The sequence below is a fragment of the Cnephaeus nilssonii genome (genome assembly GCF_951640355.1).
Source record: "Cnephaeus nilssonii genome assembly, chromosome: 14".
Classification (NCBI taxonomy): domain Eukaryota; kingdom Metazoa; phylum Chordata; class Mammalia; order Chiroptera; family Vespertilionidae; genus Cnephaeus; species Cnephaeus nilssonii.
The window spans coordinates 2,957,005-2,982,431 of NC_137085.1; the positions used below are offsets into that span (position 1 = coordinate 2,957,005).

At 44.0% G+C, this 25,427-nt stretch overlaps 1 protein-coding gene across 7 annotated transcripts in view; it reads left to right on the forward strand.

Annotated features, from left to right (window-relative positions):
• Nucleotides 1-25,427, forward strand: part of SETX (senataxin) — a 58,304-nt gene that overhangs the window by 10,249 nt on the left and 22,628 nt on the right. For 6 of the 7 annotated variants that reach the window (XM_079791224.1, XM_079791225.1, XM_079791227.1 and 3 more), the window contains 9 exons: nucleotides 290-503; nucleotides 2,794-2,903; nucleotides 4,108-4,327; nucleotides 5,097-5,216; nucleotides 7,897-8,068; nucleotides 8,190-8,277; nucleotides 10,435-14,574; nucleotides 17,794-17,893; nucleotides 22,856-23,029. In XM_079791224.1, the coding sequence (XP_079647350.1) occupies nucleotides 290-503; nucleotides 2,794-2,903; nucleotides 4,108-4,327; nucleotides 5,097-5,216; nucleotides 7,897-8,068; nucleotides 8,190-8,277; nucleotides 10,435-14,574; nucleotides 17,794-17,893; nucleotides 22,856-23,029 (5,338 nt within the window). Of the gene's footprint in view, nucleotides 1-289; nucleotides 504-2,793; nucleotides 2,904-4,107; nucleotides 4,328-5,096; nucleotides 5,217-7,896; nucleotides 8,069-8,189; nucleotides 8,278-10,434; nucleotides 14,575-17,793; nucleotides 17,894-22,855; nucleotides 23,030-25,427 lie in introns of those variants that run through there. The other variant, XM_079791229.1, reaches the window with a different exon arrangement.

Below are 25,427 nucleotides of genomic sequence, written 5' to 3' on the forward strand. Positions count from 1 at the left end.
GAGAGATAGAAACATCAGTGATGAGAGAGAATCATTGCTTGGCTGCCTCCTACTGGGGATTTGATTGAGCCTGCAACCCTGGCATGTGCCTTTGGCTGGAATCGAACTTGGGACCCTTCAGTCCACAGGCTGACGCTCTATCCATTGAGCCAAACCAGCCAGGGCTGTGATGTCTCCTTTAAAATTCTGCATCTTTATGCTTAGGAAAAGGCTTTTAGGAAAATCATGACATCCAGTATATTTTGTTGATAAGATATAAAGCACACTGCCCATTTTTCTTTTTCTGTAGGTTTTATGGGAATTAGAAACCTTACGTCTCGTAAATCACTTTGAAAAATCTATGAAAGGAGAAATCGAAGATGATGATGATGAATTATATATCATAGACAACAATGGAGATGCACAACCATTTGACTTTACTGGCCAAGACTTTGAAAATAAGCTTCGAGTTCCTCTTCTCGAAATCCTGAAATACCCTTATCTGCTTTTACATGAGCATGTTAGTGAGTATCTTGGGTGTTCCACAGGCTGTATCAGTTTTATTATTTCAAGAATTATAAGAATTTAGGTTTATTTATATGAAAATCTGTTTGTTAAACATATAATTAGGATATTTAATATTTTTCCCAACATTTTGTTACCAAAGTTTCCAAACATAAAGTAAATTATGTAGTAAACACCATGTGCACAACACATAGATTCCACGGTAGCGAACATCTTACTGTATTTGCTTTATTACATGTTTTATTCATCTCTTCATTCAGTTCATTTTCATTCTTGTGTTTTTCTCAACCTTGGCATGATTGACTTTTTTGTTTTTTTTTTTGTTTAAATTTCTTTATTAAAGACTTTTTTAAAAAATATATATTTTTATTGATTTCAGAGATGAATGGAGAGGGAGAGAGAGAAACAGCAAGATGAGAGAGAATCATTGATCAGCTGCCTTCTGCATTCTCCACACTGGGGATGGAGCCTGCAACCCTGGCATGTTCTCTGACCAGGAATTGAGCTGTGACAACCACTGAGCCATGCCAGCCGGCCGGCACTATTGACATTGTAGGCTGGATTGTTCTTCGTTGTGGGGACTGTCCTGTACACTGTAGGATGTGTACCAGCATCTCTGGCCTCCATCTGCTAGATGCTATAGTACCCCACTCTCCCCGACCCCACTTGTGAAAACCAAAAATCTCTCCAGAAAGTGCTCAGATGCCCCTTGGAAGTTGAGGGCAGGGCTGTGGAGAGGCAGAATCGTGCCTGTCTGGGACCCACTGGGCTGCAGTGGTTTTCAGTAATCACTATGGCATTGTATGTAATGGCTGCCTAGATTTTGGTCGTTTATGTTTGCATTTCTTAATATGAATCTCTTAAAAGTAAAAGACATTTTCCTGCTCTATCATATCTAACAAAATAACACATTTAATATCTACTCCATATTTACATTTTTCCAGCAGTCACAAAATATGGTTTTTGGCTGGTTTGTTTAAATAGAGTCCAGTCAGGGATCATACATTACATTTGGCTCTCCTTTCTTAGATCTCTTTTAATCCAAAAGAGTCTGTTCATGCCCACATGCCCACACACCTTTTTGTTGGTGTGGCTCTTTTCGTCCTTAAGTGACTTGTTGAGACTGGAGTTGCCCTATAGAATATGCACATTATGGATCTCTCTCATTGCTTTCTTGTGATGTTTTTTAACTTATGTCAGTAAACTGGAAAGTTGATCTAAAGATTTGGTTAAATCTAAATACATTAGAAATAGATTTTTAAATTCCAACAAGTCATTTTTAGAATATTTATTAAAGAATACTACATCCAGGAAAATATGTAAGCTTGATATTTTTTCACCACCAAACACAGCTTTTGTGGCCACCACTCCGCTAAAGAAACGATGTCAGTGCCCAGAGCTCCCCTCATGCTTTTCAAGCCTTTATCCCTCTTCCCCACGCCAGCCACTGCTACTGCCAATGTTATTTGAAGCTTAAACTAAAGTTGCTTCATCTGATAGAGTGAGTGTATGAGTCTGTTTTGAAAGAGTAATGAAGACATTTCCATAAAGCAGCAGGAGTTAGAACAGTGCTCACATAGTGGAGCAGTGAAGTGTCCAGTCATTAACCAGGTGTATTTGAGGAATTTAGTGTCTTATGATGGTAGCATTTCAAACCAGTGTAGAAAATGGATTTTTTTATAAATAAGAGCAGGACATCATGCCCAGTGGTCGGCAAACTCATTAGTCAACAGAGCCAAATATCAACAGTACAACGATTGAAATTTCTTTTGAGAGCCAAATTTTTTAAACTTAAACTATATAGGTAGGTACATTGTTATTAACTTAATTAGCATACTCCTGAGCTGGCCTTTGCTAAAAACTCAAGGGGCCAAAGAGCTGCATGTGGCTCGCAAGCCGCAGTTTGCCGGCCACTGACATAGCCAATGGGGGTGAGAGGGAGGGAAGCTGACTTTCCTTATCGTTCCAGTACCAGATAAAGTCCACATGAGTCAAAATGTAAAATTCTAATGGAATTGGACCTATAACCATACTTGTAAAAGGGTACCCTATGGAGATGATGATGCCAGGAGTAAAAAATAAAAAAATGTATGTACTAGTAAAGTCAGAATAATTCATAGGAACCATACTGGGATCAGTTATTCTTTCAGACAGGTACATAGTGTTCCTACATTTACAAGGGACAGGTTTTCATTTACTTACAAAACAACCGAAGGGGCCAGATTTAGGTACTCTCGGTAAGTTGAGAAAATGTATGTCTTATGTGTACTGCCTTATTTTTCTATTTAGATGAGTTATGTGTTGAAGCACTTTGTCGGATGGAACAAGCCAATTGCTCCTTTCAGGTTTTTGAGAAACAGCCCGGAATCTATTTGTTTTTGGTCCATCCCAACGAAATGGTGAGTATGAGTGTTAGACGACGGAAGGACACCGGTATTTTTGCTCGTGTGGATAGCTGCTGGAGGTTTCGATGCGTATTTTGTTTAAAATGTTTGTCAGAATACTTTTGACAGGTGCTGCTTCAGCTCAGAAGACAACGGTCAAGGGGCCAACTTGCATATTAGCCTTTTTATGTAGGATTTTATTTTTTAATTTTAATTTTTTTAAAAAGATTGATTTCAGACATGAAGGGGGGGGGAGGGAGAGAGAGAGAGAGAGGAGAGAGAGAGACACACAAACATCAATGATGAGAGAGAACCATTGATCGGCTGCCTCCTGCATGCCCCCTACTGGGGATGTGCCCTTGACCAGAATCAAACCCGAGACCCTTCAGTACACAGGCTGACGCCCTATCCACTGAACCAAACCAGCTAGGGCTCCATGGATTTTTTTACAGAGTGGAAGAGAGTGGGAGAGACATAGAGAATCTTCTATGTGAGAGAGTAACATCGATTGGTTGCCTCCCACACTTGCCCCAACTGGAGCCGGGGGTCAAGCCTGCAACCCAGGTATGTGCCCTTGACCAAAATTGAGCCCATGACCCTTCGGATCATGGGCTGATGCTCTAACCACTGAGAAACTGACTATGGCTCTGTGTTTAAAAACATTTTTTAAAAATATATTTTTAATAATTTCAAAGAGGAAGGGAGAGAGAGAGAGAAACATCAATGATGAGAGAGAATCACTGATCAGCTGCCTTCCGCATGCCCCCCGTGGGAGTCAAGCCCATGATAGGGCATGTGCCCTTGTCTGGAATTGAACCTGGGGCCCTTCAGTCTGCAGGTGACACTGTCCACTGAGCCAAACCAGCCAAAGCTCTTGTGTCTTTAAAAAAAAAAAAATTATTTTTGTCTTTGTCTTTTTTTTTTTAATGATTTGAGAGAGAGGGAAGGGAGAAGGAAAGGGAGGGAGGGAGGAAGAAGGAATATCTATTTGTTGTCCCACTTATTTGTGCATTCATTGGTTGATTCTTGTATGCACCTGACCAGGGATTGAACGCATAACCTTGGCCTGTCTGATGACACTCTAACCAGCTGAACTAGATGACCAGGACCTAGTATTTGTGTCGTTTAAAATCTATAGGGAGCCCTCTGATCTTAAGTAGGTTTTGGTGATGGAGACAATGGTTTGGTGAATGAAGTGATGAATGTGTTGTGCTTACAGGTTCGTCGCTGGGCTATCCTGACTGCCAAAGGCTTGGGAAAAGTGGACAGAGACGATTATTATGACTTACAAGAGGTTTTGACTTGCCTTTTTAAAGTCATTGAGTTGGGGCTTTTAGAAAATACAGACATTTATACTACTTCTGTCCTTGAGAAGGGTAAACTGATCATCCTGCCCCCACACATGTATGACACTTCCAACTACAAGAACTATTGGTTAGGTAAGTATTGTACTACACAAATAGCCTTAGTGTTTTCCTGTAGTTCTTAGGAGTATCCTGCAAAAGAAGTGATCTCTTTGGATAATCTTTTCAGAGTTGCTAAATACAGATTTCATAGTTTCCAATTCTTTTGTCATTAAATTGACATAACTCTACATCTTGTTTTTAAATATTTATCCTAGAAACAATCTGTCTAAGATTTACATTTTCAAGTATAGCAAATAGATATTTTATTTGAAACAATATTAGATTTAAAAATATTGATAAAGTAGTTGACTTCGATAGGGTTTGATCTAGTTTAAGAAAAGGTTTAATGCCTCTTTTTCCATCTGTAAAATATTTCCTGATAGGAAGAGATACTAGCTTTGGTTTTCAACAAGTTCTAAACTGACTCAAAGTAGTTACACCCTGCTTTATTGAATTGAAGTCTTGCAGTCGTGGGTTCTATTTGGCAGTGGTTGGTACTTGAAATATGATGATCTTAAAAATGAAGCCATCTTAGACATGATGAAATATAGGTTGTGTGGTAGTCATCTTAGAAATTGTTTTCTAACCAAATTCATACCATGTTCCCATTTTATTCTCAAATTAGTCTGAAGTCCTTTTACTTAGGAATAGATGTCTGTGAAGACATCAGAGTTAAATGTTAGAGAAACTTGATTCTGCTTGCTTCATCTTTCTGCCTTGGTATTCTTTGCCACCTGAACGAGAGGAAGCATGAGGGTGGTGCTACTTAATCCATTAAAGAAACCCGTCAACAATCTTCCAGGTATTTGCATGCTGCTGACCATTCTCGAGGAGCAAGCCATGGATTCACTGTTGCTGGGCTCAGACAAACAGAATGATTTCATGCAGTCAATACTTCACACCATGAAGAAGCAGACAGAAGGTAAGACGCTTGATTCCTTAAGTGCGTTTGAATGCTCTGATGATGACGCACTTTTAAAATACTGGTGTCACTGCAAGAATTGTGTATATAGTGTGGAGGAAAGAAAACGTTTTATGGTTTAGGTCACAGATGCAGAATCCTAAATTGGAATGGACCTTTAGAGTGTAATTCAACAACTTTCATAAAAGAAGAGATGGAAGCCCAGGGAAGTCACTTACTTTACATGGTGAAACACCGGTTAGTGGTAGAGTTAAGAGTAGAGTCTGTAGGAGGTAAGTTTCTAATGGCAACGTAGTTAAAATTGTACAGAAAGTCTCCCTGTCCCACTGTCTTCCTTTTTTCCTGGTTCTTCATTTCATTTTAGTTCTCTGTTGTTTCACTGTCCAACATGGTGCCTGCTAGCCAAATGTGGCTGTTCAAATTACAGTGAAAGTAAAATGTTAGTTCTTCAGGCCCCTCATTATATTTCAGGTACTTAGCCGCACGTGCCTGGTGGCTACTGTACTGAGCAGTCAGTACAGCTACAGAGCATGTGCAGCACCACAGGACCTGCGCTGGCAGCGCTGCTCAGAGAATCCAGAAAATAGGTCTGGACCGTGTGGTCATGTTTATCATCAGACCAGCTTTCCTTCGCTCATGGTTGTATCAAGGGAGGATTTGTGCTTAAGTGTTTCTCATCTTGTCTCCTTTATGAAGGACTGAATCTGTAATAAAGACCAAGCAGCCAGACCCTACAAAAACATTGTGAATATAATTTTCCCACTTTGACTTCCCTTTAGGCAACTTCAGTGTGGATATAAGCTCATTTGTGGGAGATTCTAAAATATGTAAATGTTATTCTTTTTTGCTAGATTATTCCTAATTAAGGTTTTTACGAGTTTGTTTGCCGGCATTTACTACATAAGTTGTGCATTTCTTTCTGAATGCCTTGCACACATAATTTTGTTCTCTCTGTTAATCCTGCTCCCCTAACCTTCAGAATGCCACACCTCTGAAACTTTTTTTGTCTTCACCTAACTGATGACATTTTTCCTTAATTTGACAGTTATGAGACATTGTCAGCTATAGTAGAGCATAAGAAAGTATATGAGTCCTAGCCCGTTTGGCTCAGTGGATAGAGTGTCAGCCTGTGGACTGAAAGGTCCCAGGTTCGATTCCAGTCTAGGGTACATGCCCAGGTTGCGGGCTCGATCCCCTAGTAAGGGGGCGTGCAAGAGGCAGCCAATCAATGATTCTCTCCTATCATTGATGTTTCTATCTCCCTCTCCCTTCCTCTCTGAAATCAATAAAAATACGTTAAAAAAAAGAACATGATATGGTCTACATGACTGACTCTGATGAAAAGCTAGACTCCAAGCGTCCTGAGGGCAATAAAACTGGAGGTTCAGGGTGACTACAAAACAACTGTCACAGAGTCGGAGCATTTGCCTCCGAAGGAAGGGTACTGTAGAAGATGACGTGGCTGGGGAATGTGTGACGGAAGCTTTGGAGCTGGACCCGGGTGAATAGGGCTTTGAGGGATGGTCCTGATAGTGAAGGCATTCTGGTTCTTGTTGGGGAAAAAGCCAGCTATTTGTGCTGTAGCTAGGGAGTGATTGTGGGAGGGTGACAGATAAAGCTGGAGAAGAGCAATAGAGGAAGGCTAAGTGCTTGACTGAGGACTTTGAATTTCCTTAGAAGACATTAAGGAGCAATTGGAGGTCTTTGAGTGGGGCAGTATCTTGCCACTGCATGTCTGATAGAGAAGAGGGAAAGGACTAGAGCAGTGGTCGGCAAACTGCGGCTCACGAGCCACATGCGGCTCTTTGGCCCCTTGAGTGTGGCTCTTCCACAAAATACCACGTGCGAGCGCACACGTACAGTGCGATTGAAACTTCGTGGCCCTTGTGCAGAAGTCAGTTTTCGGCTCTCAAAAGAAATTTCAATCGTACTGTTGATATTTGGCTCTGTTGACTAATGAGTTTGCCAACCACTGGACTAGAGGTTAGAGCTTGTCAGTCATGAGAATTCCTGCCACTGGAGGGAAGTAGATTCCAACAAGCCATGCTGCAGTTGGGTGGGTAAAGGTTGTGTGGCTTTGCTTACATCTGGAAATACCAAGTTTTTCTTTCCTCTACTTCTCTTCTGTGACTTATTGAAGGAAGGGAGTTCTGGGAGAAGGTGAGTTGGATAGAAAAGATGGCTTCAGATGTGGCAAATGGTGGGAAAGTATATCAATTTGTTCTCCATTTAAAAATTTTTTACAGAGGCATAGAGTATTGCTTGGAAAAAATTCAAAAACTATTTAAAAATTTGCCAGCTTTTGTTGTTGTTAATCCTCACTGGAGGATATTTTTTCCATTTTAGAAAGAGGGGAAAGAAAGAACATTGATGTGAGAGACCCACATCAATTGGTTGCCTCCTGCACTCAGCCCAACAGGAGTAGGGAACCTGCAACTCAGGTACATGCCCTTGACCAGAATCGAACCCAGGACCCTCAACCCTATGGTTCTCGGGCCGATGCTCTAATCACTGAGCCATGCTAGACAGGGCTTGCCAGCTTTTTAAAACCTGAAATTGGCAGTGCTTTGCTTTCAATTACTTGCTGCTTTGTTTTAAGATAAAGATGCTTAATTCTTAGTATATTTTAATATCTTTTCTAATTGCTTTGTAATTTGGCAATAACTCTATTGTATTTCAGATGATAGTGAAGATCCTTTCTGGCCAGCATTGCACTGTTTCATGGTCATTTTGGATCGCCTGGGATCTAAGGTCTGGGGTCAACTTATTGATCCTATTGAGGCCTTTCAGACCATTATCGACAATGCAAGCTACAATAGAGAGATCCAGAATATACGGAACAGCTCTGTGAGGTTAGTTCCATAATGTGTCAGGATCTCAAAGTTATCTGTTAGGAACTCTGTTGTATCTTAACAATAGGTGTTTTCTTTCCCCCTTCATTTATGTAATTTCTATTTTTTCTTAATATTTAAGGGCCAAGTCAGAACCAGAGTCGTGTCTGGATGATATGGTGACTTGCAGCCAGATTGTGTACAATTATAACCCAGAAAAGACCAAAAAGGTATAAAATATTTTGAGCATTTAGATGACATTCTATAACCTTTGCATTGTAAGACCATGTTTTACATAATTAGTTGACTTGCTGATTTTATGACATGTAGCTAATCCCGAATCGGTTGCTGCATAAAGGCTTTATGGTTGAACCAGATGTATTGTGCACAGGAGAAATAATGGGCTTTAACCACTGCTGGGGCTGACCAGCAGACCCTGAGCAACGGATGAATGATTACTCTGACACACGTTTCTGTGAAATAGAGGGCTAAGGGACTGCTTGGCTAGCAAAACCAAATAGCAAAGAGACACAAAACAACCATCAACAGAGACACTCCTACGCATAACCCACAGACCAGACTTAATAAATTAGAGTCCCTTTTGTAAATGGGCTGTTAGCTCCATTTTCTTTGGTACTTTTCCTTATCTCCTTAAAAATATTAAAGGAGAGTGGCTCATGAATCCTATTACATTGTTGGTCTTGCATAAGTGGGCAAGCCGAAAGCTCTTCTAACATGGCTTGCCTGACACAGGATCCCATAACCGAGGATCTAGTTGATGAACTCTCCTACAATGGTGGTGGAGGATCGGGAAATATGCCCTCTAGCGGTGGGGCTTTAGATACTACAGGCTCTACTTCAGGAGGAGGGAGTGATGGTAGTTGCTCCTGGCGTTTTGTAGGCTTCTGATCTTCCATATGGAGTAGGCATAGTGCAGCTCGAACAAGAACCCACATCTTTCCTATATATTAAATGCAAATTGACTGAATGGTGGAACAACTGGTTGCTATGATGCACACTGACCACCAGGGGGCAGATGCTCAATGCAGGAGCAGCCCCCTGGTGGTCAGTGTGCTCCCACAGGGGGAGCACCGCTCAGCCAGAAGCTGGGCTCATGGCTGGCAAGTGCAGTGGCAGTGGTGGGAGCCTCTCCCGTCTCCATGGCAGTGTTAAGGAGCAGTGAGCCGAGTGGTAAGGAACAGTGAGCCGGCAGGTGGACATCCCCTAGGGGTTCTGGACTGCGAGAGGGCACAGGCTCGGCTGAGGGGATCCCCGCCCTCCAGTGCACGAATTTTGTGCACTGGGCCTCTAGTAGTTAATGATGACAAGGGCACTCATTTTCTCCTTAAATTTCTGCCTGCTTGTTCCCAGAGATTAAGGTCTAATGTTCCAGGACCAGGGAACCAAGGTAAATTATAACAGTCTGCCACAGGCCCTTTAATTGTTCTTCTGTAACCAAGGCCCCATTTGCTTTCAATAACTGTTTAAGTACTCTTATATATTGCTATTGCTCAGCAGACAGCTGCTGCCCCTTTGTGAAACCTTAGCTGAGAAACAATCCCCTTGAACTTGGAAATCCCCAGCAGGCTCCAATTACTGCACAGTTATTTTTGTTTTTGCGGTTTCTGCCATGTCTCCTTGCATTCCTCACACAGGGCACCACTTGCTGGGGCTGACCAGCAGACCCTGAGCTGTGGATGAATGATTACTCCGACACACAATTGCTGTGAAAGAGATGACTAAGGGACTGCCTGGCTATAGGAACCAGACAGCCCCATTGGCCTGTCTCCTTAGGCTGTTATTGCAACAGCAGCTTGAACTAAAATTAACTTTTAGATACTATCAGTAGGGTAAGCATCCTTGAGGAAGACACATATGTCTGTAGTGTCCTTTAAACAAGGACATCTAAAGACTAAGCATAAAGATTCTAATAAACACCTGGGGCTCACATGGACACACACTTGTTTGGAAAAATCAAGGCAGGGTGCTTGCCCCCAACTCCCATTGGGGGTTCTGACCTTTTGGAGTTTCAGACTTTCCAACTAAGTTCCGTGCTTCCCCACAAACTACAATGTGCACACTTTGGAAAATTAATTTTTAAGTGCAGTTAGTAAGGGTAGAAAGTTTCTGGGTATGGGGGAGATAAGTGACATGACTGAAATCAGAACCAGCTAATGGAAAGAGGGTCAGAGTACATGGAAGTGTTGTAAGTTTACCATTACATGAAACCTGCACCTCAAAATTGAACTGTATTTTCAATTTCTTGGGGTTATGTGTAAACCAAAATCAGAAAATTGAGCCATGTATTTTTTTGTTTACAACTTGTGTGCTAACCTTGTCATGAATAGTGCTTGTTTGTCTGAATGTCAGTATTTCTTTCATTTTAGGATTCAGGGTGGAGATCAGCCATTTGCCCAGATTATTGTCCTAACATGTATGAAGAAATGGAAACATTAGCCAGCGTGCTTCAGTCAGATATTGGTCAAGACATGCGTGTTCACAACAGCACATTTCTGTGGTTCATCCCTTTTGTTCAATCCCTCATGGATCTTAATGATTTGGGTATGGCTTACATAGTAGAGGTCATTCACCATCTGTACTCCCAAGTCAAAGATGTTCTCAACCAAACAACTGTGATGTGTGACAAAGTCACTGAATTTTTTCTACTAATTTTGGTTTCGGTGATTGAACTACATAGAAGTAAAAAATGTTTGCATTTGCTGTGGGTTAGCTCCCAGCAGTGGGTAGACGCCATTGTGAAATGTGCCAAGCTTCCCACTACTGCATTTGCACGAAATTCTGAGAAGTCATCTGCCAGTGGCTCCAAAGGAGCAGTAGTGATAACGTCTCTGTCACTGCATTCAGTGCCATCTAACTCTGTACAACTCGCTTGTGTGCAGCTGATTAGAAGTCTCCTTAAAGAAGGTTATCAGCTTGGGCAGCAGACTCTTTGTAAGCGATTCTGGGATAAGCTCAACTTATTCCTGCGAAAAAATTTATCTCTAGGTTGGCAGTTGACTAGTCAGGAAACGCAAGAATTACAAACTTGTTTAAAGCAAATTATTAGAAACATAAGACTCAAAATGCCTCAATATACTGCTTTGGCAGAGCTGGCTCCTCCATGTAAAACCTCTCTTGCCTCTAATGGTAAAGAAGAAAGTGAACAAATAGGGAAGGCGTGTGAAAAAGACATCCCCTGTCTGGAAAGTTGCAGCCCAACGTGTTCTAAAGAAGCAATGAAAGCTGATGTATGTCAAGAGCAAGCGAGTAGTATAGTAAGCAAAGCAAGTAACACTATAGAAAAAGAAGGTAATGAGCAAAATGACATAAAAGATTTGAAACTAGAAGACCATCTCTCAGCTGAGTCACACTTAAAGCAGAGTAGTAAAAACCGTTCCACTGAAAGAACCCAAGATCAAGTTAAAAGACACACAAGGAAGCAGAAGTCTGTAAAAAATAATTCCTACTGTACACCACAGAACTGTACTTCAAGAAATGATCCAGAAGAGGGATGTGACAGAGGAGTAACTATGTCAGCACATTTGTTGACTGATTCTAACACTGATTCTCTGGAAAAGGCACCCACATCAAAAGAGGATTTCTCTCTAAAGAATGATGTTGTTGGCAAAACCTCAAAAGCAAAAACTAAGGCACAGAAAAGTGACATTTGTGCTAAGTTATCCCATGTAATAAAGAAGCAAAACAGGAAAAGTGCCTTGGTCAAAAATACTGTGGACTTAGAGGGAGACGTGACTGTCTCCGACCGTGAGAATTTCTGTTCAAGGACAGATACTGCAGGTCAGAAAGGCGATGGCTTCAGACAGAACTTTTCTTTAGACCCTAATGATAGTCTGGATCATAAAATTGAAAGACAGAAATTTCATAACAGTTTATTGCTGAAACAGTTGAAGAAGGAAGAGTTAGATGTTCCTTCTTCCCATGAAAATGTTTGTCAAATACAGGAATGTCATGTTGATAATAAAGATTTTAACTCATTTACTTTCATGCCTAAAACATCTCCCTGTAAAGATCCTGTGACTTTACTTGGATCAAAAGATAAGGAGATTAATAAGAGCACTGATCGGGTTTCTTCTGACCTGAGAGAACAGGCCCCTAGCAGTCCTCAGTGTGACACCTTAACAGATTCTCAGATAGACAGAGACCTCCACAAATTATCTTTAATAGCTCAAGCCAGTGTCAATAATTTTCCATCAGATTCAACTCAAAAAAGCTCATCCCAATTACAGAGAAAAGTAAAAGGTAAAAGAAGTTTCAGAGCCAACCAAAATCATGTCAGGGAAACCTGCAGGGGACAAGTTATTATTATTTCAGATGATGATGATGAACAAATTCCAGATTTTGAGAAACACACTAAACAAGATAAAATGTGCATTGAGAAAGAATGGCCAGGGCAGGGTACTTCAATAGCTAATATGAATGTGGACATGAAGCCAACAAAGGAAGAAAAGATAGAGGAGTTTGAGGACTCTGGTTCTCAGGTTTTTGAGTTTGAAAGCCAACAGAAAGTGTTTTCAGTTTGGCAAGATCAGAAACCAGACAATGGGAATTCAGTTCAAGGGGATGAAAAAATTTCATGTTTGACTTATATAGCAGATATCACAAATGATTGGGGTTATGATACAGATTACCCTATGTCTGAAGAAGTTACCAAAAATGAAGCAGACGGCACTCACCATGCAAAACCACAAAATGGTAGTTCTGTTGAGGAAGTTTGTGAAATTCAAGTAAAAAAAAACAAGAGAAAACAATTAAAAAAAACAATGGCTGAAGATTCGTTAAGGCCTTCATCTTCTGTCAGAAATAAGGACCAATCTGATACGCTTAATGAGAGAGATCTAAGTGGAAATGATACTGAAATTGCAGACATAAGGACATCGCCCGGTTCAGGTGCTGAGAGAGCCACTCCGGTTTCCCTGAAGAAGTCCTCTCCAAAGCATCGAACTTACTCCAAAGTGGACCGGAGAGCCTCAGTTTCTAAAACACCTAAGAAAACACATTCAGATACCAAAAAAGGGCAGAATAAAGGTTCAAATTACATAAGTTGCAGGAGCACTCCTGCTATCGTGCTACCAAAAAAACCTCGCCAGCGTCCTGAACCAACCTCAGTGGCTGAGAAACTTGGTCTGAAAAAGGCTCCTCGTCGGGCAGCTGAGTTGTCTCAGCGATCTTTAGACGGTATAGATAAATTACGCAACCATGGCAAAATTGTTGGAGAAATTGGTACCCCAAAAAAGACTAAACTAATTTCTCCTCAGAGTCTTCCTGCGAATGATAAGAAACTGCTCGTGAGTCAAGATCTTCAGTTTCAAAGGCAGAGGAGAGACAAATCTCATCGAAACAGACAAGGACTTTATGACAGTGCAGACACGACAAGAGCCGGACCACATGCGGCCCAGAATTCTGACAGTGTTATACCAGATACAGGTAGGTCAGATGACAGTAACAAGGGAGGAACTGAGGTCATGGCAAACAGTAGTGGAAATCAGTCAATAAAATGTGTATCTCCTGAACAAGGACCTGGGAAAGAAAAATATGTTTCTCAGGTGGCTGGTGATGCTTGTCTTTTGAGCCCTTGTAGTTCCCCTGTGTTAAATGGAAGAATAACAACCAGTGAAATTACGATCTGTACTCCGGAGCACCCTTTAGGTGGTGGCAACCTGACTGGACATCATTTAGAGGTGCCAACTTGGAAAAGGGGACAGCTTGACTCCGACAGTGATATGGAAGGAGATGATATCTTTTTAACACAACATGATCCCGAAGATATGGACTTATGTTCACAAATGCAGAATGATGATGATGGACTCATTGAAGAAGCCCATTGGAAAAGTGTTCAGGTAGAAGATTCTGTAAATCGGCCTCAGTCAGAATCTTTGAGTATTGCAAGATGTAAGTACAAAGATTGTGTGGAAACTGTGAAAAGCCAGGGTGAATACTGCTCAAAACACTCTGAAGCTAAAGCAGCAGATGAAGATGTCTTTCGTAAACCTGCCCTGCCTCTTTCTGCGTCTAAACCTTTGAGACCTTCCACTACGAAGATTTTTAGCTCAAGCAGTACTTCACGACTTGCTAATTTTTCCAAGTCTTTGGAAAGTGCCTCGGCACCTCCAGGCCTAAGAAATAAGTCAAATGGAGGACAGCCTGCTTCAAAAGTACCACAGCCTGCCTCTCCAAAGCCAAGGGCAGAACCGAAGAGTATATACAATATTCTTCATTCTCCAACTCCAAATAATTCCAGCAGGCAAGCTTTCAAACTCCCGTTTGCTGAAAGCAGACCTTTTTCTTCTTCTCCGGTCAACATTCTCTTATCATCACAGTCCATCTCTGACACCTTTGTCAAAGAGGTCTTGAAATGGAAGTATGAGATGTTTGTGAAGTTTGACCAATGTGGGCCCCCAGCAAGTCTTTGTCAGGCCATCTCAAGACCCGTGCCTGTCAGATTTCAAGATTGTGGAGATTACTTCGATGTTTTCTTCCCTTTGTTGCTACTGAATGCCTTTGAAACAGTAAGTATGGATTTTAATTGTACCATTCAGGCTTTGAAGTTGCTTCTTTTCTTGACCCTGGTAAGCAATGGAGTGCAGTTAAAACAGCTGGCCTCGGGGTGCTGCTGCTTCTATGTTTCTCTTGAAGCAGACATCTGTGCCAGGTACTGCTTGAGATGCTGGCGGCCCAGCGGTGACGTTTCCTTTGCCTCTGCCCTCTGGAGCTACAGGCACAATTCAACTAGCCCTGGAAGACACATTTGTCAGTGCAAAGAGGCGATAGTCTTCCATCTGCTTTTAAAAAAAAATAAATATGTTTTTACTGATTTTTAGAGAGAGAAGAATCCTAATATATAAAAACCCTGGGTCATAATGACCAGTAACAACCAAGGCTCGACCAACTGGAAGTCAGTCCTGTATTAGCACTAAGTTGCCATGGGGCTGCTGAGGGGGCTGCGAATTAGAGCCAGAGAGAGGCCTGAAGAGAGAAGCAGGGACTGATCCATTGCCTCTGTAGCAGCTTTTGATCAGCACTTACCTCTCTCTTTCTCTCCTAGTCTGGGCAGCAGCTGTGCCTCCATTTCTCTCCAGGTCTCCACCAGGGCTGCTGATCAGCCCACCTTTCTGATCAGGCCCTGTTGATAGGCCCAAAGACGTTGACTGGCATAGAAACCGACCAATCAGAACCAAATCTGGGTGAAGTGTGAGGAACCAATGGCTGCCTAGGAGGCAGAGCTTTTGATGCTGACTGGCATAGAAACCGACCAATCAGAACCAAATCTGGGTCAACTGTGAGGAGCCAATGGCTGCCTAGGAGGCAGAGCTTTTGACACTGACTGGCATAGAGACTGACCAGTGAGAACCAAATCTGGGTCAACTGTGAGGAGCCAATGGCTGCCAAGGAAGCAGAGCTTTTGACGCTGACTGACATAGAAACTGACCAATCAGAACCAAATTAGCTGGCAGAGGAGGGAAGTTGGGGGCAAGATCAGGCAGGCAGAGGCAGTTGCGGAGGAAATCAGGCCATTAGGGGAGAGCAGTTGGCGAGATCAGGCCAGCAAGGGAGGGCAGTTAGGCGAGATCAGGCCAGCAAGGGAGGGCAGTTAGGGGCGATCAGGCAGGCAGGCGGAGGGGTTAGGGGCAATCAGGCAGGTAGGCAGAGGCAGTTAGGGGCGATCAGGCAAGCAGGCAGATGAGTGGTTAGGAGCCAGCGGTCCCAGATTGCGAGAGGGATATCTGGCTGCCGTTTTAGGCCCGATCCCAAGGGGTCCCAGATTAGAGAGGGTGCAGGCTGGGCTGAGGGAACCCCTCCCCTCCATGCATGAATTTCGTGCACTGGGCCACTAGTAGAGAATAATGTCTGTCAGCTCCTCCTATACACCCCCCTACAGGGGATTGAGCCTGCAATCCAGACATGTGCCCTGACTGGGAATCAAACCGGTGACCTCTTGGTTCATGGGCCGATGTTCAACCACTGAGCCACACTGGCTGAGTTGGGGTTTTTTTTGTGTGTGTGTTTTTTTTTTTAAGTAATGGAGGCCTTTACTCACATTCTCTTGGAGAGGTGGCAAAGGATAAATTACACTGAGCAACAAAAAACAGTAAATTCTACATTTCTCTTAGCACATTTGTCCTTCCAGTTTCTTACTCACTATAGCAGCTGCTCTCTCCCTTCAGCTCCTCCCTCCCCTCCCCAGCACATCCAGCCTGGTTCTCTCTCCCTCACTCCCTGACGAGGACTGCCTAATGAAATGCCCAATTCCCAGTTAGGTTTGAACCTCAGGAAAACAACTGATGGTTCTCTTGGTGTTAGCACCCAAGAGCGTTGCTGGCCTAGGCGTGTGGATTTTTGTTCGTTTGTTTGACATTTATTCTCCTTGTTCTCTGAGCTCCCTGGATCTGGGATTTGGTGTCCGACATTAATTTGGGGAAACTCTCAGTCCTTATTGCTTCAAATATTCTCTGTTCCTTCCTCTTCTGGGTTCCCCTTACATGTCTGGTGCACTTTTGCGGTTGTCTGACAATTCTTGGACATGCTGTTGTTTTTTTCCTTTGTTTTTGAGCTTTGATCGTTTCTGTGGCTATAACCTCGAGCTCAGACAGTCTTTCCTCAGCCAAGTCTACAATAAGCCCGTCACAGGCCTTCTTGTTCTTCATTGCTGCTCCAGTGCTTTGGATCGCTAGCATTTCTCTTTGATTATTCTTATCATGTATATCTCTGCTTACATTACTCACCTATTCTTACATGGTCTACTTTGTCCAGGAAACTCTTAGCATATTAACTACAATTTCTAAAATTCTTTGGTTTGATAGTTCCAACACTCCTGCCATATCTGACTGGTTCTCATGCTTATTCTTCAAATGGTGTGTTTTTCCTTTGTGCATGCCTTGCAGTTTTTGTGGGAAGGTGGACATGCTATACTGGTGACAGAAGCAGCAGTCACCAGGCCTTCAGTAATGTGGGGCGTGTCGGGAGGGCCAGTGTCTGGAGTCCCGTGGTCGCCCCGCCTCTGGACTGAGCATGTGCACGTTGGCAGGCCCTCACGTCCTAGGTGGGACACGGAGGCCAGAGCGGCTGAGTTGGCTATTTCTCTCCCCCCGATGTCTGAGGTTCTCACTCTCCCCAGCAGTTAGGCCCCGGTAGAATATCCCCCACAGCAGGCCTTGTGAAGGAGATCGGAGTGGAATGCTCTGGTGGGTTTCAGAATGGACCCTCTTCCGCTCCGGCTGCTGGAAGCAGCGGGACTTTCTCCAGTGTGCACTGAGCCCCTTGTAGCGCTCCCAGGGTAAAGCTCACCATTGGGCCCCCTCCCGGGTCCCGCTGGGGCCTAGAGTTTTTAACATTCGAGTTGTCCATGCCAAGCCTCCAGCAACTTGTCAGTGAGAGCTCAGGTGTTCCTACCTGACGGGTTTTCACTCACGGGGTCTGCTCTGTGAGTGTGGTGGTCTGGATCCACCTGCCTGTCCCCAGTGTTGTGGGCAGCAACCTCACTTCTCTGTTGAATGGAAGAGGAGTTGTTGATGCTTCGCTTTGTTCAGTTTTTTACTTTGTTCGGATGGAGCGGCAACTTCTAAGATCCTTAGTGCTGATCAGGAAACTGGAATCCCCAATTAATTGTTAGTGTTTCTGTCACCTGGGATTCTAGGTTGTGGATTTTGCTGTGGTTTTGGGAAATTTTGCTGTTTAGCATTGGCTTTCCAGAATGTTTTCTTCATTTGCTTTTTTTTGGCTTTGTATAGATAGCACAGGAATGGATCAACTCTCCAAACAAAGGAAAATTCTATGAGTTGAAGTTAAGAAAATTTCCTGCAGAATATAAAAAATACTGGGAGTTTGTGGGTAAGTTCTTTCTTAAGTAACTTGGAGCATATCATATAATAATTGGACATTTCTATTTGAGGAAGTATCACTGATTTTTCTGGGGCATAGGTTTCTTAAGATGAATTTGTAACCTCTTACAAAGAATATGTTTAAAGTCTTAATGAGGATAATTACTGGGACATTTATGAATAGAACATTTATGGTTTTAATCATTCTGTAAATAGAATACCCCAGGCAAAGTGTTCATGGAAGCTCGGCATGGGAGAGAGGGTGAGTGAAGGGGCGAGATGGGGTGAGGGGTGGGTTGTAATAATAGTTTTATAGATTCTGAGTAAATATTCCTGCTGTCTATCTTTTCATGATCAGTGTAAGACACATAATTGCATTTATGTATCAGTTACAAATAAGCCACATATTCAGAACTCTGAAATGAGAGCATGTTGGTGAGGCACAGAGGGTGTGACTTCTCTGACACTGTTGGGGGAGAATTCCGCCCAGCAGGCATGGCGTTGTCTGGCCAAGCTGAGCTTAGGTATCAGAGACCCTGAGACTCCGCAATCCACTTCTGGACACACGCCACGGAAACGCCCTCACAAAAACACTGAGGGACACATGAGTGATCACAGTAGCATTATGAAATGCTCCCCCAAATCCATCCTCCTTCATAGATTCACCTAAGAAAAAAGCACGTGTATCTGTTTTGGGGGCCAGGTACTAAAGGCTCATTATAGATTTAGGTGCTGTGAGCCAGCGGTGAAAAAGACAACCCCACCATTCTGGTGGCTTTATGCAGAGTGAGGTAAAGGTAGGTTTGCAATGGTGAGTACCGAAAGTTTATTCTTGTATTATTAATTAATAACTACATTATTTTTCATACAATCAACTGTAAGCTTACTTTTGCCCCACTCTGTATACACCAGGTGTCCCTCAAACTACGGCCTGCGAGCCACATGCGGGTGTTTTTGCCGTTTTGTTTTTTTACTTCAAAATAAGGTATGTGCAGTGTGCATAGGAATTTGTTCCTAGTTTTTTTTTAACTATAGTCCGGCCCTCCAACGGTCTGAGGGACAGTGAACTGGCCCCCTGTTTAAAAAGTTTGAGGACCCCTGGTATACACTATCTGATCATAAGATTATAGATGCTGGGTATGTAGATGTTAAAAAAAAAAACACCATAAAATTCCTGCCTTCATGAAGCTTACATTTGACTTATTTTCATTTACTATATTGTAGACGTCTTTTCAGAGTTATTAAACAGCGATAGCATGTTTAGTACTTGGAGTTATGCCATTGGAAGCATATTCCTAGTTCCATTAAACCGATAATTGCTAGTTAGATGTGCACATGGTTTACAGTTTTTCACTAATATAAACACTGAATGAATCTTTGTGCTGGGTCAAACAGGATGCAGCACATTTTGAGACTTTGACTCATGTTGCCTCTGCTACTGAAAGGAATATCACTTTCACTTCTGTTATTGGGTGTAAGAATGTATATCTCCCGCATTTGCTGATTTAAACTCTTTCAGTTTTATATATGAAAATGGATCTCATTGGAGGTGGTGGTTTTGCCCCCAGATCTTCCCTGTCAGTTGTACTGTTGGGGGTCGGGGGCAGGGATAATGGTGTGTGCCCTTCGTGCTTTTTTCCTTTAGGGAGGTTTTCTTTTTCATTTGGATGCTTTGTTTTAAATATTTAAATCACTAATTTATATGGCATTCATCTATACAGTTCATTTTTAAAATTTAAAAGAATCTACAGAAATGATTTTTTAAAATTTCTTTATTGTTGAAAGTATTATATATGTCTCCTGAATTTTTTTTTTGGTCAGCACTTGTTTTCAAACTGACTGTTCTGGTCCAGGCACTGCTGCTAATGTGAAGCATGGAATCATAAACATCAAGAATCATTTCGTTCGGTGTTTGTGTGCCCTCAATTTGTCGACTGTTGCTAGTTTTTATGTATCCCCATAAAAAAAAGTCTAGTGGCACTTTAGGATAAATTTTCTTTTCTTTTTTTTTTTTCTTAGAGTAATTTTTTTGTATATATATTTTTTATTGATTTTTTACAGAGAGGAAGGGAGAAGGATAGAGAGTTAGAAACATTGATCAGATACCTCCTGCACACTCCCTACTGGGTATGTGCCCGCAAGCAAGGTACATGACCTTGACCGGAATCAAACCTGGGACTCTTGAGTCCGTAGGTTGATGCTCTATCCACTGAGCCAAACCGGTTAGGGGTTAGGATAAATTTTCTTTGTTCAAAGCTTAGTCTGGCTTCACCCATTTTTCAAATTAATTAAACGCGGAAGGCGTGGAGATGGAGTTACCAGCTGTTGAAGTGTGTACACGTCAGCGGGACAGCCTGTGTGTGATTGTATGACTGCATCACATTGTCACTGTTGGTAGACATTTTCCCCAGCAGGGCTTTCCAACACCATCCCAGGTTCAGTGATTTGCTGAGAGGATCAGCATATTGTCATGCTTGTGGCTATGACTTAATTACGGCAAAGCATGCAAAGCAAAATCAGCAAAGGGAAAGAGAACGTGGGGTGAAGACGAGGAAACTGGGAGCACGCTTCCCGAGTTCTCTGCCAATGGGGTCACGCAGGACACTCTTTGCCCAACCCCAGTCCTGCCGGCTCAGGTGCAATCTTACCCACAGGGAAGCTCATTGGCATTCAGTGCCCACAGCACCCTCTGCCCAGCCTGCATTCCTGACTTCCGGAAGGAAAGCGGGTGTTTGGCATAAGCCATATTCTTTCTGCACACAGTTTAGGCACAGTGAGCGTTCTCGTCAGCAAATGAAGAGAACTGTTCGAAATACGCGTTCCCAGATGCCAGGGGCCCACCGTGTGAACAGGCCTCCCGGAGGGTTGCAGCCTCGGCCTGCTGGGTACTTCACACACAGCATTTCATGTGTGATGTTACTGTGGTCACTCAGGGTTACTGTGAGGGCGTTTCCTTTAGGGAGGTTTTGTCCAGAAGTGACTGCAGAGTCTCAGGGTCTCTGATACCTAAGCTCAGCTTGGCCAGATAACGCCATGCCTGCTGGGCGGATTCTCCCCCAGGAGTGTGTGCCTCACCAACACGTCTGTGTTGATTGCCGTGTTAGTTTCACCATTACCGTGTGTGTATTGATGGCCTGTTGGCTTTATTTAGTAATAGCCTTTGTACTAGTCAGTGGGGCCCTCTCATAGGGTTGGTAGGTGCCTCAATAACCTCTTGGGGGAAGTGCCTTTTGCAGGCTCCTTTCCAGCTTGCTTTATTTCTGTTGTCTCTTTCTTACTGGTTTGTAAGGGGTTCTTCATACAATCTGATGCAAGCCGTTCTGCCACTTGGGCTTGCATTTTGACTCTCAGTGATGTCCTAAAAGTTCTTATTTTATTCTTTGTAAGAATTTATTTGTAACATAACAAATGCATTGTGTGTGTGTGTGTTTCGTGCCTGTGCCGGCTGCAGGTCATAAGATACTACCTTAACACCTAGAAGAGGTGTCCGCTAACACCGGGTGCAGAGCTATCCCGGGCCCTGTGTGTGGATCGCCCTAGATTAAGCTTTCCGTGTTAAAAGGCGTGGGGCCTGGTTTCAGGGACTGAGTTTTTCTGAAGGACCAAGGGCACGTGAGGCTGGGCTGCCCACGGGAAGGCAGGTTTACTTCTGCTTCACCCTCAGGTGTGGTCCTTCATGGGCCCACCCTGCAGCGGGAGGGCCACCAGGACCCAGCTCTGGGCAGGCCCTGGACTCCAGCTGCTGTCTTTTTAAAAACTTTATGTGTTTTTAGAGGATGTCTGTTAAAGCTGGGGAGGAATTAGGGCAGAAGCAGCAGCAGGAGAGCCTGGGGGAGGAGGGGGGCGGGGAGACTCTGCTTTGGCTCCCGAGAAATGTTACAGCAAAGAAATGAGCCAAGACAGGGCTGCTGTCAGCCACTGGGTAGTCAGAGAGAAAGGGGGCCTTGGACCCAGGTTCGGGGGTTAGCTCAGGATGAGCGGCTGTTCTACCTGGTTGCAAGTCTCGTGGGGACCCTTAGGACTTCGGGAGAAAAGGGAAAGATACACACGGGGGAAGAAAGGCGCGGGTGTGCTCCAGCGAGCAAGGTCGTCCCGGGTTAACCCGGCTGCCACTCCCTGAATAGCTCAGAGTTTCTAGGGAAATGCGGGGCTGGCCCCTTCTGGATCTCAGCAGAGGAATTCTTCATTGTTGTGTTTGTTCTCTGATGACTTCAAACAGATACTTCTTATGTGCTGCATTTTGAAAAGCATTTTGGTTTAGTGGTTCAGTCTGCCTCATGCCAGGACTTCATGCTTGAGTTCAGTGTGTTGTTGCTGGATTTGGCGAGTGGCACTGAACATGTTTATCCTGGTGCTTGCTCTGTCTTCCCAGCCCATTTACTTTCAGCTGTTCTTTCCCTGTTTGAAACGCCACCAGTAGGCTCAGCATTCTGAGGTGTGCTTGGATCTGCTTCTGGGTTTCCCCGGGGGTTTGAAAGTGGGGAACAAAAGATAAAATTTCTTGATTAAAAACTAAACTAAACTTCAAGGGAAGTAAATGTTTCAGCTACTTCTGAATGTTAAATGTTGTGTTTTCATCTGTTTGGGCTTTTTAGCAGTTTGTAAGAAACGTGACGGTACTGTGCAATCAGTACTTGTAGACTGCCCATCTGAAGTGGGTGGGAATCGCTGGTGCTGCCTACGCACGGGGACTTGGCACGGGCTTTGGCTCCTGTGATTTGCCCTTAAAATAATCGGGGCGGATTCCCTCGGGGCACGCCCTGGCCTTCCCGTCCTCCCTGCTTCCCAGGCACGAGGTTCCCTTTGCCGTGCCCTCTCCGGAGCTCCCGGGCCCTTCGGCTTCTGCAGCTTTCTCTGTGGCCAGCTGGCTCTCTTCCACTACCTCCGTGACTTTCTGAATAAAATTCCTCTCATAATTTGAAAATTAAAACAATTCTATTAAGATAAAGGCTGACTTCTTCTTGTCCTATAGTTTTTCTTGAGGAATATGAACTGTCTAAACAGCTTCATCCAAAGGAGAATGACTTGGTGTTTTTGGTTCCTGAGAGACTGAAAGGCGAGAAGAGAGATATGGAGCGGAATTCCATCCAAGCTTCCCGTGACTATCACTGTGCTTATGTCCAGAAATTCCGCCGCACGCCAGTCAGTAAGTACCTATGAGACATTGCGGAGACGTCCCAGCTGTCAGCTCACCCTGGTTTCCCCCAAGTCGCCTTTCCCAGCCGTGTGTTTGCTCTACATTTAACCTTTGAACAACAGGTTTGAACTGCGTGAGTCCATTTATGTGCGGATTTTTTAGATACTATAACTGTATTTTCCTTATGGTTTTCATAATACGTTATGTTTTTCCAGCTTACTTTAAGAATACAGTATAAATACATGTAACATTCAACATACGTACTAATCAACTGTGTTATAGGTAAGGTTTCTGGTCAACAGTAGGCTATTAATAGTTAAGTGTTTGGGAGTCGAAAGTTATACCTGGGTTTTTGACTGCGAGGAGGGGGTTGGGCACGTCTAAGCCCTGTGTTGTTCAAGGGTCAATTATACATTCACTAGAGACCCGGTGCACGAAATTTGTGCTCGGCGGGGTGGGGGGTGTCCCTCAGGCCAGCCTGCACCCTCTCCAATCTGGGACCCCTTGAGGGATGTCTGATTGCCCGTTTAGGCCCGATCCTGGTGGGATTGGGCCTAAACGGGCAGTCGGACATCCCTCTCACAATCCAGGACTGCTGGCTCCCAACTGCTCGCCTGCCTGCCTTCCTGATTGCCCCAACCGCTTCTGCCTGCAAGCCTGATCACCCCCTAACCACTCCCCCGCCAGCCTGATTGATGCCTAACTGCTCCCCTGCCAGCATGTTTGCCCCTAACTGCCCTCCTCTTCAGGCCTGGTCACCCTAACTGCCCTCCCCTGCAGGCCTGGTACCCCCCCAACTGCTCTCCCCTGCAGGCCTGGGTCCCACCCAACTGCCTTTCCCTGCAGGCCTGGTCACCCCCAACTTCCCTCCTCTGCCAGCCTGGTCACCCCTAACTGCCCTCCCCTGCACGCTTGATTGCCCCCAACTGCCCTCCCTTGCAGGCCTGGTCCCTCCCAACTGCCCTCCCCTGCTGGCCTGATTGCCCACAACTGCCCTCCCTTGCAGGCCTGGTCCCTCCCAACTGCCCTCCCCTGCTGGCCATCTTGTGTCCACATGGGGGCAGGATCTTTGACCACATGGGGGCAGCCATCTTGTGTGTTGGAGTGATGGTCAATCTGCATATTACTCTTTTATTAGATAGGATTGGACCTCTAGGTTGATGACTTGCCATTCAGAGTCCTCTTTTATTTTTTCTAGACTCATCTGGAAAAGGTCCAGTATTTATTGCTCTACACTTATAATTTAAAAGCTTCCTTTTGAAATGTCCTTTCCTTGTGGTATATTTCTTCATCTGCATTGTATTTGTTATGAAACAGACAATCTGTAAGTCACCTGTTATATCTTACATCACATTTCAACCTTGGCTTTGTGGCTCATTATGAATGTGAAGACTAAACATATGACTAAATGTGAGGCAACGTGAGGGGTTTACTGTTTACATCACCCCATCCAATGGGTTGTAGGAACTTCTTTCCCTAGGTTAGTATTACAAAAAAGCTAGCTTGAATTTAATGAGCACCTACTGTGTGCCTTATCCTTCCTGTCACATTTATCATCCTCCCAAGTCCTGCAAAGCAGTAAGAAGTATTGGTTCCCACCCGTCAGGAAGTGAGGGTTCAGGCATGTTAAGTACTGCAGCCAAGGTCATGCTCATCATTAAATGTAAGTCCAGACTTGCAGCCTCCTTTTGTTTGGCTGCAAAGTGCCTGTCCTCTATTGTAGGCCAGGCTGCCTTTCTGACATTGATGCTTTCTTAGTCCCAGGGAGGAGACATGATTTTATTATTCTTTGCCTTTTGCATCACATTTTAAAAACAGCGACTAGTTCCTTCAAGTTCAGCATCAGGCTGCGTTGTAGCAGGCCGTGCTTACTGTCAGTGTGACCAGAGCGCAGTCTTGGTGTAGGATGCATTTAGAGAGCAGTAACGGGACACAGGCGTGCATCTGACGCTTGCAAATGATTACATTTGTCAATGCGTATTTCTAAAGTAGTCTCTTTCCCTGAACTCCTCATGTAGCCAACCATCAGACATCTCTACATTGCAAACCTCATCCAACATCTGCTATTCCTTTACTAGGCTGAGCCTCTTCATCTTACACTCCCCACCTAATCCATCAGCAAATCCTATCAAGTCTTCCTTTGCAATGTACCCCGAACCCAGGCCCCAACTCTGCTTCTGCACCCTGGTCCACCCTGCCATTAACTTGTCCCTGGATGACTGCAGGAGCCTCCTGAGTGGCCCTTCTGCAAGTCCTTGCTTAAGTATCGCCTGATCAGGAAGACCTTCCCTGACTCCTGTCTGCCGCGACCCCTCCCTCACCCCCGGCACGCCCTCATCCCCTTGCTGCTCTCTTCAGAGCACTGCTTAGCACCGCCGGATGTGTTTATCGGTTGTCTGCCTCTCTG